This window comes from Pyrus communis, chromosome 12 (genome assembly GCF_041283825.1).
Source record: "Pyrus communis isolate YQ-2024b chromosome 12, ASM4128382v1, whole genome shotgun sequence".
NCBI classification, from domain to species: Eukaryota; Viridiplantae; Streptophyta; class Magnoliopsida; order Rosales; family Rosaceae; genus Pyrus; species Pyrus communis.
The window spans coordinates 25,028,244-25,047,464 of record NC_142576.1 but is presented as its reverse complement, the minus strand read 5'-3'; the positions used below and the strand labels follow the sequence as shown (position 1 = coordinate 25,047,464).

Sequence of the window (19,221 nt, the reverse complement as noted above, 5' to 3'; positions counted from 1 at the left end):
TGCTAAGGTACAACGTCAGTGGCTAAATTACACAATAAGTCAGTCATAATTAAGTTTCAAACTCGTTATTCATGTGAGTTGAATCAGAGACCCGCTGCTTATAATGCTATACATAAAGAAGAGTACTATTAAATTGTTAATAATGATGTTTTCTCGTTGATTAAGATGTTTAATCTTGTGCACCTCTCCTAGGCTCAAGGCCAAGCAAAGCAAGTTTTATCATCATGTTATTTGTGGCATGGAAGGTGAGAGGCAACATTATCACTTGACAAAGTCTCTCCATGCGTAGACAAAATAAAAATAAAAATCATCACAAAAAACTAGTAACCATAAATTTTAATTTTCGTTTATATCAAAACAAAAAGATAAGGGAAGGAATATGGTGGTTGATGGTTTGGCACTTGACATGCCTGTATTTCTAAAATAATATATTTAGTTTATTTTATTTTATTTTATTTTTCAAATAATATTTGGATCAAATATTAAGTATACTCCACTATTTTTAACAAGCCGATCGAGAGAGAGATTACATTGGTGATTGGTCACATAGTATACTACTTTTAACAAGCCGACCGGGCATTTAGTACGCACATTCCATTAGCAATTATCATTGGTAACAAGAAAAAAAAAAAGTAAAAAAATGTTAGAGAATTTACATCAATCACTTTATCGTAACACATTGTATACTACTTTATTTTATAATTCGAGTTTCTGATTTTAACAAACAAGATGGCCATTTTTTTTTTTTTTTTTTAACAACAAAGCAACATCCCAATTTTGGAGAATCTCTTTTCGTGTTTCTTTTATTTTCAACTTTTAAACAAAACGTATTCTCCATTAAGCTTAATTTTGACGGTATAATCATTCCTAATGTGACACTACTATTATTTTGAGTCACATCAATAAGTTTGTTTTGTTTATCTATATGCTGTATCAAAAAAAAAAATTATGCTGAAAATGAAGTCTTTTCCGAACTAAAATATCAAACATAGAAGAGTCGAAAAGAGAACCAAAATAACGTGCCTTGATAAATAGATTATTTGTTTGTTTACCATAATTAGCATAATCATGGTTGAGTTAAACTTAAGTAGCAATAACAATAGTTTTATAAAATAAAATACAAAAATAAAAAAATAAAAAAAGAAATTATGGAAAGTCCATTGAAATTCCGGCAACAGACGAGCCCGCTTCAACAGATAGACCCTATTCCAACGCTTCCTTCCTCCTACTCCTTTGCTTCTGAGAGAATATCTCCATTTCTCAGCTCGCAAATTTGTCAACAAACACACCAACCGCGGGCGGCAATTGGTTTTCCTCCACGGCACGAAATCCTCACCATTTTCTTCCTCACCAAATCAACACGCCCACGTTGAATTTCTCTCTGTTTTCCGTTCTTCTGCTTCAGCTGGGTTTTGGGTTGCTTTCTTTTGGTGGGTTTGGTCAGATTTGATTGGATTTCATCTGGGTTTTCTCTATTTTCTCATCTGGGTTTTCTTTTTCCGAGCTGATTCTCTCTCTATATTGTTCTTGTTCTTCAATCGTAGTAAATGTAGCGAAATGGAGAGAGGAAACAATAGTATGAGAGCGTAATGACATCTGTTTTCATAGGTTAGTTTCACTATCTTCAATCTGTATTTTTCTTTGGATTACCAATCTTAGAGTTTCTTCTTCTCTTCTGGGTATCGAAAGTTTCTGCATTTTTGTGATGGTGGTGTGAAATGACTGATGGAAATCTGTTCCGATCAGTGTTGGATTCTTTCGGCTTAATGCCGCGGTTTCGTTGTAATTCTCTCTAGTTTTCATGGTTTTCGATTTTTCGGGCATTGAATATCTTGATTCATTGAATCCTTTGGGATTGGAATGACAATGGCCGAAAGGAATGTTTCTTCCCTCGCTGTCATTGCTCGGAAATCTTTGTTCTTCTTATTTATAGTTACATCGACACTCTTCATATTTTCTTGGTTCTTTGTGTTGCGTTCGACGGGCATGCCTCGCTTCATTGACCATAAACTGTTACCCAATTCCAAACTTAATGCTGTGATTGGCAGCGGGAGTTCTGGAAGTGAGAGTCAAAAGGATGTCGAACCCTCAATTGGGAATCGAGCAATCCTTGTGGATAATGAGGAAGAAGAAACGCCATCATCTTCGTCCCAAGAAAAAGAAGCGTCCAAGGCTAACAATGGAGTAAAATGTAACACCAACGAGAAGGTAGTTCTTCTCAAGGTGTTCATGTACGATTTACCCCCTGAATTTCATTTCGGACTCTTGAATTGGAAACCCGAAAGCAGTAGCGTTTGGCCAGATCTTCAAACTAAAATACCTGCTTATCCCGGCGCGTTGAATCTGCAACACAGTATAGAATACTGGCTGACATTGGATCTCCTTGCTTCGGAACTTCCCAACCCCCCAAATGCTCGTACTGCAATAAGAGTGCGCAATGCTAGCGAAGCTGACATTATTTTTATACCATTCTTTTCTTCCTTGAGCTATAACCGATTCTCCAAGATAAACCCGCACGAGAAGAAGAGCAAAAATAAGGTGCTGCAAGATAACTTGGTTAAGTATGTGACGGCTCAAAAGGAATGGAAAAGATCAGGGGGAAGAGACCACTTAATTGTGGCTCACCATCCGAATAGCCTTTTAGACGCGAGGATGAAGCTATGGCCTGCAACATTCATACTTTCGGACTTTGGGAGGTATCCTCCAAACTTAGCAAATGTGGAGAAAGATGTCATTGCCCCCTACAAGCATGTAATCAAATCCTATGTGAATGACTCCTCTACCTTCGATAGTCGGCCAACCTTGCTGTACTTCCAAGGTGCAATATATCGAAAAGATGTACGTATTCTCTCTCCCTTAGCTAATGTTTTTTTCCTTCTTTATTTCCTTTTCTGTGCCTCGCAATTGTGTTAATGCTGACTATTAAATCTGAACGGATCAAGGTTAAATCTAGATACTTTCTAAAGGAATTTCCTTTTACATACATACTTTTTCGATGTAAAGTCAATAATATTTAGTTCTAAATCTGCTTGTGTTGCAGTGGTCAAGAAACCAATCTTAGTTGATAGATTTACGTATAAATTCCGTATTTTTACTTTGTACTTGGGCGCTAGATATGGCATAATACACAGCGGAGGTGATTCAAGATTTGAGATTTACACGTTAAGTTGTTTGTATAGTTTTCTATGGAAAAGGAGGTGCACTATGCAGAATGCAACATAAAACGTTTGAACGTTTTCATCCTTATTTTAAATAGTTTGCTCATTCTTTTAAGCTTCCTTTCTTGGGAAGTTTCTCTATAAAATTCATGACAACTATGTTTGTCTTTTATTCGGCACATGAAAACGTGTTTGATTTTTCAAAGTTCTTAACTTCATCGTATTTTGAGATGGTGAGTCGTGAAAAGGAGAGTTCTTTGTGGTTTTGTTTGTTTAAAATGTTTGAAATTTTGTTATCTTAGAGAAATACAGACATCTATGTTCTGCATCACTTCCAAATTAATGTAATGGGAGAATTATACATGAAACTCAGCCGCTTGTGTCAGTTAGTATTCTTTCTCAGTATGATTTTCATTTCGTTATGAAATTTGAAACAATACTTGGTAAAGATTTGCCGATATTCATCTTCTATTGTTAATTTCAGCTCACAATTTGGTTCTGCTGTTTTCTTCCTTTTCTGTTTTTTTTTCGTACTGTTAGGCTGGGTGTTCCTCGGTGGATCCCTAATTTCTACCGGTTAAGGTTTGCTATGGGACACACATGTGCACAGAAGAAAGAACATGTACCCTTATTGGTTAGAGGGTAAAACAATACCGAAAAATTAGTTTGCGAATCTGACATGTTCTTTCTTCCGAGTGTTGGTCAATCAAAACATGATCTTTCACCTCTACCTTTATTTGGTTCGTTCATTCTGTTTATGTTGTCAGCTTTTGCCTTGTTTCCTTCTCTGTCTTTGATTTTCTGTTGTCTAGGCTGTTTGTTCATCCCTAATTCATGGCTCTTGACTTTCTGGTTCTACATTTTCAGGGTGGCTTTGTTCGGCAAGAGTTATTCTATCTTCTACAAGGTGAAAAAGATGTACATTTTACATTTGGGAGTGTTAAAAAAGATGGAGTTAGCAAGGCTTCCCAGGGGATGCACACCTCCAAATTCTGCCTCAACATAGCCGGTGACACCCCATCATCAAATCGCCTCTTTGACGCTATTGCTAGCCACTGCGTCCCTGTCATCATCAGTGATGAGATCGAACTCCCATACGAGGATGTGCTTGACTACTCTGAGTTCTGCATATTTGTTCGAACAAGGGATGCTCTTAAGAAGAATTTTCTCGTAAACCTCACGAGGAACATTGGGAGGGATGAGTGGACGCGAATGTGGAAGAGGTTGCAGGAGGTTCAGAAATTTTATGAGTTTCAGTTCCCATCAAGGGAGGGCGATGCTGTCCAGATGATATGGCAAGCAGTTGCTCGCAGGGTTCCGGCTATAAGAATGAAGTTACACAAGTCTAAACGATTCTCCCATTCAATTTCTCGCGAGGGGAAGGGGGTAAGCAGGATACCATCACCAAGTAACTTCTGGTAAGAAAGCGGAATTAACACTCTGTGGCTCTGCAGCATTTCCGACTCTTAACATCACACAGGACTAGAATTATCAATTACATTTTTGATAAACTACACGAAAAATCATTGTCAAAATATCTTCATTTGTTATAATACTAGGAAATTAAATGGGATAAATTTAGTTCTACCCCTCCGAAATCAATATGTTCTTCGCTTGTTGTACGCAGGATAGAATTCAGTTGTAGTCATGTTTCGTTTCTAAAGAAAACGTTGTAAGCTGAAACCTTTCTCGTCGAATAATTGGTTCGAACAGAAATGGTCATCTGTAAACTCATCATTACACATGTCGTACTCCCGTTATGTCGTTTCGTAGCAACGACTGGCAAAATGATCGTTTAGCTGATCGTACCGGTGAAAGGGTTTGCATTTCTTGCCAATTTGTATGATTTTTCTGGGTTTTTTTTTTGCCTTACGGGGGACTCTCTGTTCTGTTTGGCCAAACTAAGAGAGGAACTGTGGTCTGTTTTTCCAATTTGCATGAAAAGACGAAAGTGTGTTAAGAAATAAAAGTTGGTGGTCAAATTTACACACATTAATGGTTTGAATCTCACATTACCGTCAAATTGGAGCACCATATGCTATTTTTCAGTTTGAAAGCACTAAAAAAAAATCGTCTATGGTCCAACTTGAATTGGAAATTTTGATTTTGACTTTCCAATCCAATATTTTTCGACTTTGTAACACCTGAATCAAATCCAATGCCCAAAATTTAAAAAGAATTAGAACGAAATTGAAATATATTTAAAAATTTTCGAAATACATTTGGTCCAAAATATGTTAGGTTTACTAGTGTTAGATGACGGATAATTGGATGGAGACCTTAATCATAGAATGCAAACTGGATGGATGAAGTGAAGAATGCATCAGGTGTGTTGTGCGATTGTCGTATGTCACTAAAAGCTCAAGGGAAAATTGTATAGGACAGCAATAAGGCTAGCAATGCTTTATGGCACGGAATGTTGGGCGGTGAAACATCAACACGTACACAAAGTGACTGTAGCGGAGATGAGAATGCTTCGTTTGATGTGTTGCACAAGAGAAAGGACTAGATTAGGAACAAGGATATCCGAGGTAAATTAAAAGTAGCCAAAATTGAAAATAAGATGAGAGAAAATCGGTTAAGGTGATTTTGACATGTGAAACGAAGACCTACAGATGCTCCTATCAGAAGATATGATTACAAAACAGAGGCTCAGGGCCAAAGGAGTAGAGGAAAACCTAGGAAGACTTGGAAATAGACTCTAAGAAAAGACTTGGACTACTTGGATCAAATGGAAGACATGTCATAAAACCAAGCGTAGTGACATTTTAGGATTCATATTGTCAACTTTACTTTATGGGATAAGACTTTGTCGTTGTTTTACTCATATTAAATGATGATGTGGACAACTATGAAAGCAAGTTTTTACTCTTAAATCATCTATGGCGCTTTGAATCTCCAAATCAACGCAGTTTAGCTAAACAAATTTACGGCTTGATTAGACTAAAACAAGTTAATTTGAGGAATTAGATCTCCAAAAACAATGATTAGTAAATACCAACTTTAGTATTTGTCCATGTCATCATTTAACGCAATAAATATTATCACTTAATGTTGATAAAATGATTACTTAATACCAATGACCTCGATTATTGAAATATTTTAAAAGTTAAATCTAATTCAGAATCACCCCAAAAAAAGAATGGAGTGACAGTTTTGTCCTGTATTTGGGTAGTTTACTCCGAGCCTCCACCACACAAATGTGGCCAAAAAATATGGTTGTAAAGTCTTAGAAGTCTGAAAAACCTTCTCCAGAAGTTATAATCCATGGCGTTTCCATCTGCTGCCTCTCCCACTGTTTTATCTCCCTCGTCAATCTCAAGCCGTCCGATTCGACACTCTCATCTCTTCCCTTCTCAAACCAATCCAATAACTATTACCTGCAGCTTCTCTTCTCCCTCCCCATGCAGCAACACAAGGTCAATCCTAGTACCCACCAGCAGCCGGTACTACTGTTGTTTTCGGGTTTCATATAGATTTTCTGGTGCCGGTGAAGGTGAGGAGGAGGACGACGAAGAGGAGGAGTGTAGCTTTGATGAAGCCGTTGTGCTGTTCAACACAAGGGAATACTACAAGTGCCATGACTTTCTCGAATCGCTTTGGAACAATGCTGAAGAACCGTCCAGAACTCTTATTCATGGCATTCTACAATGCGCAGTGGGATTCCATCACCTATTCAATCAGGTTGATAATTCTTACAACTGATTGAGTGAGCCTACTGTTGTGTATTTATATACCGCTAAACAGTTAATAAGTTAATATTGCGCTAACTTTTTGTTCAGGTTCATTTTACATATTACAAAATTTATAACTCCCATTTCTTTTTTCAATATGCGTTGAATTTAGAGAGTTATCATATCCTATCTTCAAGTCAATCCTCTATAACAAACGCATCGGGTGTATATATATATGTGTGTGTGTGTGTGTGTATGCTTACAAATTGATTAGTTACACTTGGGTTTTGTTGTGATGAAATAGAACCATAAAGGAGCGATGATGGAGTTGGGAGAAGGACTTTGTAAGCTAAGAAAGATGAATTTTAAAAGAGGATCACCATTTCATGAGTTTGAGCAAGAAATCTCTGCAGCCCTGGATTTTATTTACCAAACGCAGATAGAGTTAGCTGCCTGTGAGTTGCTTTCTTCTCCCAATTATTCATATCAAATCCAATTTAATTTATTTAATTTTACTTGGTGAGCTAGTTTAGAAGTGTTGTGTGTTTTTTTTTTTTTTTTTTTTTCAAAATTGTTTTTATTGTGTTGTGAGAATAAACATGTGGAAAGAAGCAGGTAAATGTTCGGTAAACTGTGGTGTGAAAAGTGCTTTTAGCAAAAAAAAAAAAAAGAAAAGAAAAAAAAGAGAGATGGGTGTAGGATTGCCAATACGAAAGTTTTATTAGTTGATAAATAAAAAATTAAAAAAAAAAACACTTTTTTGATAAGCATTCTTAGAGCTGCAATGTTTTACACCCATGATTTTGTAAAAAAAATAATTTCTCACTTACCAAACACAATTTTAAACCCAACTTTTTTTCAAAAAGCTATTTTTAAAAAATAAAAATTAAGCAACCCCAAACCCACCTGGTAAATTAAAAAAAAAAAAAAATGATTATTTTGGTCCATGCACCACCCAGTCCATCTAGTTGTGATTAACCTATTTTCATCATATAAATGTCATAATTGGAACTGTTCATTTCTTTACCTATAATTTACTAATTATCTTTGAAAAAAAAAAACACAACCAAAATGATTGTTTCATTTGTATGTATCAAACAGATGAATATTTCATTAATCAACATGAAAATCTTAGGGGTAGTGCTATCTACACATCCATTTTTACCTCTCACACACCTTTCTCAATTTTCAACCGTCGGATTGAATGAATTGAAGAAGATCAATGGACAAAAATTTAACAAGGGTGTGTGAGAGCTAAAATGAGGTGTGTGAATAGTACTACCCAAATCTCAATCTTCATTTAATGATCATCTTTGCAACAATCAACCAACTTGAAGAACGTTTAAATCATTCATACATATCAACCAGATCAACAGTTCATCAATCAACGTAAAGATTTTAATCATCATTTGAATATCATCTTTACGAAAAGTATTTTTACATAACTTTTACTTATTTTGATTTGGTTAGGTACGGATGAAGTTTGTGTTACAATGGATCAATCAGAGAGATCATACCAACTTCTAGGCCGGTATGGTGCAGGTCAGCTACTGTATACCCTCCAAAGGGACCCTAATTCTAATCAATTTATGTACAATATTGTCTTCTCCCCTCACACCTCTTATGGGAGTGAGCCACTAAAGGTCAAGCTTCCTACCCTTAATGCAACCACACAACATCTCTTGGCCTGTGAATACAACTGATTCTTCAAGTGGTGGATCACTCAGGTTGATAGCGTTGTCTTCTTTAGCCAACTGCGTTTTGGGTTCAAACGCTTTCCTTTCTTTAGTGTAGTTTAGTGTAATAATATCACTTGTAATTAAAAAACTTGAGAGTTTACTTGGAAGTGCTTTTAAAATGACTGAAAGTGCTTTTGGTAAAAATGCTTTTGAACCAATCATTTGTAAAAATTCAAGTAAATCCTGAAAATGAACTTCAAGTGTCTTAAAAAATATTTTCTCTAAAAATACTTTCAGTCATTTAAAAAACAATTGCAAATGAGCCACGTCTTTGTTTTGAGACTACCATTCCATTTGTTGTTCCTTGGTCACTTGAGTATGATGCAAAAAGTGTGAGAAAAATAGAGGGTTTAAATTTCTAAATTTTATTTACATAGAAATAAGGGTTTTTGTTCAATTTTCAAAGGTTGTGAATCTTTTATCTCCAAACATAAATGGAAATTGCCTCAATATTTTGCTAACGAAAATGCAAATACTTCGAGTCTCAAACAGAAAAATGCAACATCGAGATAGGTAGCTTTAGGACTTGAACATTCCGTAATTCTTATCGGATTTATTTAGCTAATAAGTAAACACGATTTTATGAACTGCACAACCGTTTGTGTACAATATATTTGTAACACTTACAATACAAAGAACGTTACTCGCCTACTTACGAATCAAGTTTCCGGAATCAAATTACAGACTTAGACGCTAGACAATACAAAATGCGACTACAGAAGTCAGGCCTAAATCTTGGACCATGGAAAAACCAAATGATACCTCAACAACCATCGACTGTTTGGGAGAATGCCAAGCAAAACTTACATAAGCTGTTGCTGATAAAATCCCCGTCAACGCATACTGTCAGATGACTTCTCCTTTGTTTTTACCGGAACATCTCTGTACATTTTCACTTGTTCCATCAAAGTTTCCCGCCGTGGTATTGCTACCTTGTTATTTGGATCAAACAGAAGAACTTCTTCAAATGCCTTCAATGCAGCCTTAAAGTCTTTCCTCTTTTCATACGCATCACCTAGGTTGTTCCAAGCTGTGACGTAGCCTGGCTGAAGCTTCACGGCAGTTTCAAACTGCGTAATTCCCTTAGCAAGTTTACCCTCACGGACGTAACTGACACCAAGGGCATTGTAAACCTATTCAAATATATAAAATGTCAAAAGCCACTTCAGAAATTCATAAGCCAAAAACGAAAAGATGATGCCAAAAAAGAAAAAAAATTATACGATTCAAATGGTCTTAATTTTCATTCTCGTTTCCCCAGCTATTTATATGTGGTTACCTTTTAGACAGGGTGGATACAGATTAAATTTCAAAACTATGTCAAGGCTACATAGACTACAAAATCACGTGTAATCGGGATGTGGCAACACCCTTAACATTCACCAACGCATACAACAACACTGAAAATGCATGATTCAGAATGCCAATTAGTGCCCCTTCAAGGCATGCAATTCTGAGTACGCATGATCCACAACTACAAGTTACCGGTATTTCAAGGGGATTAACACGTACACTGGAACCAAGTAACAAGGATTCCAATGCCAAAAATGTTTAAATTGGAATATAACTATCAAATAGTCACAACTATTTTTATAACACAATTCTAAAGCCATCTATTTGTTGGATTCAGTATGACGTGCTTTAGACAATATATCTGAGAAATGTAAATATATCTGAGAATTCATCATACCTGAGCAAGATCTTGGTCGTCCCCATCCCATTTCTCAATTGCCTGAACCAAGTACTTAATGGCAGCTGGATAAATTTTCCTCCTCAGCATTACTGCTCCAAGTTCAAAAAGCTCAGTCGCATCAGCATCGCCGCTTCTTACTTGCTCCTGGTATTTAGATAGAAAAAAATTATAGTGTAAGTAACCAGTTGCAGACAGCCTCTGTCAAATGTCTATTACAGCAGGCAAACATTAAAGAATTAATGTCTTTATATAGTCCTTGTAATTCAGGGAGGATGTGTACTAAGTGTCAAGGTTGGAGCAAAGTCAGGTACGATGTTAATCAACAGTGTATAATGGAAAATGCAGGCTCATACCTGCAATTCTTTGGCAGAAAGATCAAGTTCTCTACGTACAAGCACTTGACGAATCACAAAGAAGGTTCCAACCCCAAGAAAACCTAGCAATAGTAGCAAGTATGATAGCTGGATTCCTAATTCAAATAACTCCGCTGTCTCATAAATCGCATTTGCTTTGATAATATCACGTGATTGTGCCATTGGAGTAGAAATCAGCCATAAGCTTTGTCCAACTAAGAATGCAGATACCCATGCAAATGGCCTCTTCATGAATTTAATATCCTTGGTAACCAAAAGGATCCCACAAATTTCTGCAATAAAATGATGATATCACAAAGATCATTCCCAACGACCAAGTAAAAAGTATTTAATAAAAAATAAAATAAAACCGGAGAAAGGAAAAAAAAAAAAATTAAAAATTGTGTATTGTGCACAGAACTTGAATTCTAAATTTCATATAACCCATAAAGAAACAATTATACATGTGTTGTGTAATGTAAACTACCATAACAATGAAAACAGATAGGCAGTGACGGCAATCACTACTTATTTATAGTTTTACTCAACGCTCGTGATCCACACAATGAAACATTTAGGGTATATATTGATATCATGTTGAAGAAATTTCGAGCGGTCCATAAAATTTAACAATTTGTATCATGTCTATGTGAAGATCAATATTTGTGGTGAATAGGAAATTACTCTCCAAAACTGTTGAGGCAGGAGTTTCCACTGCTAGTTCTCCACCGAGTATCTGCCTTCATCCACGATTGAACAACATATTAGTAAAAACAACTGTTAACGAAATTTTGACTAAGAAAGCCATAAAACTATCTTATAGATGTTTTCTATTCAGGCGTTGTAAAGAGCCACTGTCATAAAAAATTGTCTAGACTATCATCTCTTTAGATTTTTTTAGAAGAATCACAACACAAAGGAGAAGACATACGATTGAAATGCAATATGATAGTCATATTAGTGAATAATGCTTCGTAACAGATAAAAATCTGACCTCTGCATACATCTGTTTTCATGTGAAGGGGCAGCATCAATGCTTCAAAGTTTTATCCGACGACAATGGTTCCCTTATAGTAACATGAATCAATTCAAAGCTATAAAAATCTCGGTCCATAATTCAGAACTGCCTCCGATGTCAATGATTTCGTGCCTTCCTTCGTCCCTTTTTTTTTTTTTTTTTTTTTTTTTTTTTTTTTTTTTTTTTTTTTTTTTTTTTTTTTTTTTTTTTTTAAATTTAATTTCACCACCACAACTAAAAGTAGTTTTAGGCATCATTTAAGATCAACAATCAATCACCATGTTTGAATTTCGCCACAACTAAAACTAGGTTTTTTCAAGTTTTTGAGTGATCAATTCCCGTTAATCCTCCCAAATTTTGATCAAAAGTGATAAATACATCAGCTTTTGCAACAAAATCGATCACATTTTTCGTTCGTAATATTGTTGCGAAATCAATTCCTCATCAACAATCAAACAAGCAGACCTAATGAACTTCAATTCAAGTAAACAAGAAACAAATTCTGAAAATTGTTAAGAAAAAAGTAAATGGTACCTCGACCTCATTGAGCTCTCGAAGCTCCTCCGCCATCTCGGCACTTAGGGTCTCATGGAGGGAAGCTAAAGGCGCGAACTTGAGGAACCGTACGGACGGCGAGTGAGATGAGCGTAGAGAGCTGAGAGTGAGAAACGGCGGCGTGCTGATCGAGCCTTGTCTGCACGAAACGTATGAAGTTTTCGGAGGGTTCGGCGAAACGGTGGCGGGAAGCGGTGCTAACGGTGCTCGTAAAGGTGGATTTCGGAGGACGGTGGCCATTGGAGGAGCTCAGAGCTGGGAGAGATAAGAGTGGCGATATTGAAAACGGGAGTGGAATTAATGATAGTACTGAGAGTGGCTAATTGTTGTGGATAATGAAAACTGACAGATTTTTTTTCCATAAATAACGGGGTGTTTTTGGACCGTTGGATGTGGGTTCCTTTTTGTGGTCTGATCTGACGGTTAGGATACCGGCAAGATTCTGGGGCACGACGCCCCTGAACAAACCACTGCTGTAACCGTACTCAAATCATAGCCTACGGGTGAAGAGTAACTTACATAAAACAATTTATCGTCATCATCATTCTCTTGGAAGTAACAATTTATGACACGCAATAGATGACTCAAAATGCCGACTTAGTAATAACCCACTCAACCTTATTTGATAATTGGATGGTATAAACCTATTTGCAGCCGACATTTATTGGAAGGTGGGGAGTTGTGCTAAACCAGACAACGAATTATCCATAATTAGGCATTGAATGCGTAGTTGAACCTGAGAACTACCACCGTATGAAGTATTAGCTTGCATCCACAACTACGAAAATCATAGTCTGCTCCGGAGTATCATATACACTATGCGTTTGGGCCTAAAGATCATGGTCATTGGATATTTGACCAAGAATCTAACAGCCGAAAACCCTTGTATAGAAGATACCACGAGTCATACTAGAAATATCCCCAGAACAAATAATAGGAACATTCTGCAAATAGAAGTTTCATTTGAAAACTTAACAGAAATGCCAAACATTTATCAAGCATTCTACTAAAAGGATACACTACATGTACAAATTGTGGAGCAGATCTCCCAATCACTTAGCATCTAAAAAATTACAAAATGTTACTGATTGGTTGCTCCAATATGAAGGCTCGTTTGGAAGTGTTTTAAAGTGACTAAAAGCGCTTTTGGTGGAATTGATTTTAGGTTCCAAAAGCAGTTTAAGAGCTTTTTGGAAGAAGCACCAAATAAGTACTTCTTGCAATAAGTACTTAAAGTGCTTTACTTGGATCTTTACTAGGGATTGGTTTCAAAAACATTTTCACCAAAAACACTTATAGTCATTTTAAAAGTACTTTCAAGCGAACCCTTAACCAAAATAACTAACCTTTATTCACAAGGGACTTAATGCATCTGTGATTTGATCACATCTCCGTTCTTCTTTTCGCATAAATACTTGGGACAATTGCGTTTCCAATGCCCTAACCCGTTGCAATGGTAACAAATGCCTTTCGAAATGTCTACGTTGCAGCCAGCCATACCGAATTGCCAAGGGTGTCCACCATTTTCAGACATCACATATGACAGATTTGGCGGTGCATATCCAGGGGTGGGATTTGGTATTGGATGTGGTGCGGGAGCTGATACTGCTGCCCGCTGACGTTTAAATTTAAGCTGTTGTGCTTGAACCTTGGCAGAGCGTTTCCTCCCTCCTTTCTGCTTTTGTTCAACCTTGTGACATGGCGCTAAACTTCTCCAGTTCTCCGTGTGTTTGAACTTATCCTTCAAGTTCTGCAGCTTAGCTAGTTTTGTTTCAATGACTGAAGGCGGGTATGCCGACTCTAGGTTGTAATCTTTAATGCATTGAATCACAGCTCTTAGATCAGCCATATAGTCGCCTGCAATCTTAATCTGCGATTAAGAGTTATTTAGCCTTGATCGATGGATGCATATTTACATTAAGATGATGGTCCCAGCCACATTTATCTATGTACAAAGCAGATATTGTATGTCCAGAGAAGAGCTAAATTACCTTTTCACCAACTAGCTTCGTTTTTGAGGAAAGTGACTGGAAAGAGTTCATCCCAGTATCCACGTGTTCTTTTAAGAGGGGTACTGGGGGAAACTTGTCAATTAAGTTGAAGGTGCAAATAGCTCTAACAGCCTCAATCCGTTGCCTCCTTTCAATAAGAGTCGGTATAGCATCTGCAACACGCAAAGAAAAATTGAAAGATTTTCATCAAGCTGCTCCAGATAAGCTTCAAAAGGAGAATTGCTAGAATCGTACCCAAACTCAAATATAACGTAATGTTAGTAAATGCATCAACAAAAGAAAGCATATAATAGAAGAAACTAGCTAGAACATAACAATTACGAAAGGAAAATACATTTTACCAGCGCGGCAAGAACATGAATAAGAGCTTAATACCTTTTTCTAAGAAAAGCATCCCAAAACCAAAACTCCGAAAATAAGTAAGAGCAATGGTAACAACACTAACCACTATGCGAGCTAATTTTCAAGAAACTTACCAGGGATCTTATCTCCAAAACCAGAACTCTGAATATATTCTAGGGCCTGTTTATTCTGAGAAATCAACCCGAGAGATTTTACTAACACATCTCCATCTAACGCAGAAAACAACTTAGCAATCTGTAAAAATTCATTCTGTATTGAGTGATTCCCACTAAACTGCTCATTTGATAACTGCTGTAAATTCCTAGCATCTGTCGTGGCTAGTTGAATATTTGGAGAAGAACAAGTTGGAAACCCCCGTGAATTCCTAGCATCTGAGGTGGCAGTTAGTTGAAGATTTGGAGAAGAACAAGTTGCGGCATTCTTTCCCAGTGAAGATTCTGGTTTGTCAGTTTTGATAGAGGAACAAAGGTTGCTGCTTGCTATTCAATTGTAAAAGACAAGGAAAATGAATTAGAGGTTAGTGAGTGAATAATTCTGAATTTAACATATCAAAATATAGCCTTATGGGCAGTTGTTATAAAAAAGGGTCGAACGAAACTGTTCACTACTTTCAGCCCAGCAACAAGAAGAAAGTATTCACTTATTAAAACTATGAAGAAAAAACTGATTGTAATATAAATATACAACAACAAGCCTATCATTGCTTCTAACTACTTCTTAAGGTATATCTACTTATAAATAGAGAGCATAAAAAGAGAAACTTTCAACAATTTAAATATTTTTATCATTGCTTGCAATGACATCTTAAAGTACATGACTACTTTAGAAAGCTGCTCTAGAATGAAAATGAAGCACGTCCAAAATGGAGTGCGACCAACGCTACTCCACAATGCAAGAACTAGAAGTTTTCTATTTTATCTATTTCCGTAAGGCACTGCATCACCGGTTCAGAATGTTCCTTTATGACATCTATGGGTCATCAATCTTATATTATGACAATGATTTACAGGCCTACGACCCTATCCTGTCCCAGAATTGCATCAATTGTTGCTGATATAGATTTCTACTTATTAACTTAACAAGGATAGGAATATAATAGAAAAAAACCATATGAATCTTCAAGCGTAGAGAATTCAATCAGAATAAAACTTTAAATTTTTATTTTTACAAGGCATCCAAAATACAGAGGGAGTATCATACGAGAAAAGACATTCAGATAGAAATATGAATAAGTTAGAAACATTAATAAACCAGGAAAAGTGATTACCAGGTGTCTTATCTTCCGTGTCAAGGATCCCATACAATTCATCCGACTGTTTTTCGTGATTAGCAGCTATTCTGAGAAGAGATTGAAGCTCCTCGCTATCAGAAATAGAGGTCAAGTCATATGCAGTAACAAGCCACAAAAAACCCAAAACCTCCAACCAATTCTCGGCTGCCACAGTCATCCTAGCTCTCCATTCACCCGCCAACTTCTTCGCTTCTGCTCTCACCTGATCACTAATTTTTGGCGAGACTCTCTTTACCTCCTTTAACAAATGAATACAGCTCCTTCTAATTACACTCAAATCAAAATGAAATTCCCTGTTTTCCACAGTCGAACTTGAAGGGTAAAACCCTTGCATTGCATCAAGAACTAATTTTGCTGGGTCTGATGACAATTGAAGACAGGCTGAAACTTCGACAGAGACTGAATCTGTTCTTCTAAAATACTCATTCATGAAAAACTGCAAGCTCCTACCATCCCTAATGATTCTTGACTGATTGGTTGCACAAAGAGGAGGGACGGAAATGTTATCAGGGAAACGTCCTGATTGTTCAGTCTTCACTTGAGTATGAAGTATATCAGTCTTCTCCTTCGAGTTATTTGTTCGGATATGTTCTTCTTTAGACTTTTCAAATTCTTGTTGGTTCAGTTCAAGCTCTTTGGCCTTTTGTTCAAGCCGCCTCCCACATTCCTGTATCGAGTTGTCGAGTGAATCCAAATGCTTTTCCCGGGAATCCAAATTCTTTTCTTTCAACTGAACATCCTTGAGGCAATCATTGACCCTCATATCAATCAAATCAAGTTCCTTAGCTTTTGACTCAAATTCTTGTTGCTTTAATTCAAGCTCTTTGGCTTTTTGTTCAAGCCGCCTCCCACATTCCTGTATCGACTTGTCGAGCGAATCCAAATGCTTTTCACGGGAATCCAACTTCTTTTCTTTCAACTGGACATCATTGAGGCAATCATTGACCCTCCTCCCAATCAAATTAAGCTCCTCAGATTTTGATTCAAATTGTTTTTCGGCCTTCTGAACACTTCTTTTAAGTTCCAACTGTTTCAATTCAACTTTACAGTCCCACTCCCCCACCGACTTCTCAAGCTCACACAAATCCTTCTCAATCAAACCGAGTTTCTGCTCTTTCGACTTCACCTCTCTGTCGTATTCCTCAATCAATGTTTGCTGAGCTCTAATTTCGTCGTCTCTCAAATCAAACTCTTTCCATTGCTCCACAACCTTACCCCTAACCGCATTCAACTGCCTCTCCTTCGCCTCGATCTCTTTCGACAATTCTTTCATCCGTTGCTGCATATTATAATACTCCATCTCCTTCCCCTTAACCAATTTCTGTACTTTTCCTAATCTACCTTCTTCAACCGAATACTTTTCGAAAGATAACTTAATAGATTGCAACTGCGACTTACCTTCTTCAACCTCCCGCACAATGCCCTGCAATTCCCTACCTTTCACCGCCATCGCCGAGTCAAATTCCTTCTCTTTCACTTCCAAGTCCGCGAAACGGGACCCAATCTCCTTCTCCCGCTCCAGGAGCCCTACGAATGCGGCATATAGTGAGTTCCTGACGGAGTCGAAGTGGTCGTCGAGGTCCTTCCAGTTGAGGGTGAATGCGAGCATGGAATCCGCCTGGGCGCGCAGGATCTCGTGGGATTTGCCAACGCTCCGCTGCTTCGTCTCCGATAGCTTCAACTTCGAAGCTATCTCTTCCATTATTGTCATGCTTCTCCGCAGCTCCGTCGTGGTGGACGCCGTCGTACCAGGAGGGTTTTTTGGTTTTCTCAAAATCCCTAAGAAAGGAGAAAACTTTGTTGCCTGCCCTACCCTGTATGTGTACCTCGGCTCTCATACATGTACAGGAACAAAACCGGCATGAATGAAGAGAATCGGATTTCGGTACTGTTCATCCTAATAGAAAATTTCTCTTCATTTTAATGAAAAATTACATTTTTATACTAAAAAGTCAATCATATTAGTATTTATTTTACCTTTATTTTAAAACTCGAAGTTTTCAACTTTTTTTTCCATTAGTTTTCTTTTTCTTTATTTTTTGGTATTTGATTATATATTTTAAGAAAAAAATACAAAGGAAAAAGTTAAGAAATGATATAATTTTTATTTTGATATTTCAGTACATGCCAAAACTCAAGAATTATAATTATTTCGATTCATAATTTTTGTAAATAAGTATGTTGTAATGTTTTTTTTTTTTATTTGATTGGGTGCTTACTTGTTGTGTTACTCTTTCTCTTTAAAAAATATTAAGAACGAATTTGAATTTGAGTGCATTTAATTAAACTGTCTTATTTTGCATGCTAATTTTAATTTTGAATTTTAACTATTTAGTACTACTTAGCCGCAAAAGTTTGAAAAGTCGTTCGTCTAACGGGTAAGAAATTTGTTGAGTGTGTAACGTTACATTTGCAAGCCCCGCCCCCCTTTTTTTTTATTTTTTTTCTTTTTCTAGAACATACTTATAATCCATTTCCTCTTGTAGCAGCATTAGCGTAACATGACATACGTAAATAAAAGCACACTTGAGAAGTCAAACTCGCTTATATGAAAAACACACACATATAAAGTAAGACTACTATTGGATGGTTGTTTATTTGAAGTAGGGTTGGAAGTAGGGTTCCTAAGAGTTGGAAGCATCATGGAGTATCATGGAAGAATAGAATAATGGAAAGCTAGCTAATGCATGGATTCAAACTTTCGGCTAAAGCTTAAGTGATGCTTTAGTGCATCTTAGTTTAATATCTACTTTAGGCATAATGCAAGCCTTGATGATGTTTAGTTAGGTAGAGTGGAGACCTCATCATCATTGTAAGGATTAATTAGTGGTTTAAGTTAGGTGGAGGTGTCATGGAGGGGTCTTAACTCTCCATTGTTTCCGTAGCTTTCCTCTTAGTTTTCTATAGGTTCCTCTATATATGTTTTGTTGTTCTTGTAACTAAATATAAATGAATGAATGAATGAGATACAATTCATTCCTTGAAAATCAATAACTACGTTCACATAAAGAGATTCTGAAACTTTCTTGGGTATTTCAAATGTTTCAAAAGATTAAATATTTATTAAAAATTTTAAAATTAAAAAACTAACGGTTAAAACACCGGCAACATTGGAGCATGGAAGAATTTTTGCAAAACAATGAACCCTATCCTAAGATGAAGAACACCACTTGATGATATCAGGTGGCGCCAAAATCGTCAAACTCACCCCACCATATGTTGTAAGTGCAGGAATTGGATCCTCTCCTGAGCTTGCTTGTGCTCAGGAGCCTCTGATCAGCGCACGTGGATGGTTGAATTTTAATCCAAAGATTACAAATAAAAAATTCTTTTAAAATTATAATAATTGTAATCGGTAAATCAAA

At 36.7% G+C, this 19,221-nt stretch overlaps 4 protein-coding genes across 5 annotated transcripts; 2 read left to right on the top strand and 2 right to left on the bottom strand.

Moving 5' to 3' along the window:
* Positions 1 to 1,148: 1,148 nt before the first annotated feature.
* On the top strand, positions 1,149 to 4,902 carry LOC137746070 (putative arabinosyltransferase ARAD1). Its single transcript, XM_068486127.2, has 2 exons — positions 1,149 to 2,838; positions 4,026 to 4,902. Exons 1-2 carry the CDS (start codon positions 1,861 to 1,863, stop codon positions 4,578 to 4,580), a joined length of 1,533 nt encoding a protein of 510 aa, XP_068342228.1. The 5' UTR covers positions 1,149 to 1,860; the 3' UTR covers positions 4,581 to 4,902.
* A 1,458-nt stretch (positions 4,903 to 6,360) lies between these two features.
* Positions 6,361 to 8,856, top strand: LOC137744602 (DUF309 domain protein). Its single transcript, XM_068484377.2, has 3 exons — positions 6,361 to 6,842; positions 7,137 to 7,287; positions 8,303 to 8,856. Exons 1-3 carry the CDS (start codon positions 6,426 to 6,428, stop codon positions 8,533 to 8,535), a joined length of 801 nt encoding a protein of 266 aa, XP_068340478.2. The 5' UTR covers positions 6,361 to 6,425; the 3' UTR covers positions 8,536 to 8,856.
* A 233-nt stretch (positions 8,857 to 9,089) lies between these two features.
* LOC137745149 (tetratricopeptide repeat domain-containing protein PYG7, chloroplastic) lies at positions 9,090 to 13,134 on the bottom strand. Of its 2 annotated transcripts, none has more exons than XM_068485044.2 (5): positions 12,170 to 13,134; positions 11,302 to 11,353; positions 10,618 to 10,910; positions 10,262 to 10,408; positions 9,090 to 9,704 (listed from the first exon to the last, which is right to left on the bottom strand). In XM_068485044.2, exons 1-5 carry the CDS (start codon positions 12,428 to 12,430, stop codon positions 9,405 to 9,407), a joined length of 1,053 nt encoding a protein of 350 aa, XP_068341145.2. In that variant the 5' UTR covers positions 12,431 to 13,134; the 3' UTR covers positions 9,090 to 9,404. The 2 variants fall into 2 exon arrangements, with proteins under 2 accessions (XP_068341145.2, XP_068341146.2); XM_068485045.2 differs by having other exon boundaries at positions 12,176 to 12,544.
* On the bottom strand, positions 13,135 to 17,755 carry LOC137745148 (uncharacterized). Its single transcript, XM_068485043.2, has 4 exons — positions 15,833 to 17,755; positions 14,679 to 15,044; positions 14,182 to 14,354; positions 13,135 to 14,060 (listed from the first exon to the last, which is right to left on the bottom strand). Exons 1-4 carry the CDS (start codon positions 17,565 to 17,567, stop codon positions 13,554 to 13,556), a joined length of 2,781 nt encoding a protein of 926 aa, XP_068341144.2. The 5' UTR covers positions 17,568 to 17,755; the 3' UTR covers positions 13,135 to 13,553.
* Positions 17,756 to 19,221: the final 1,466 nt, after the last annotated feature.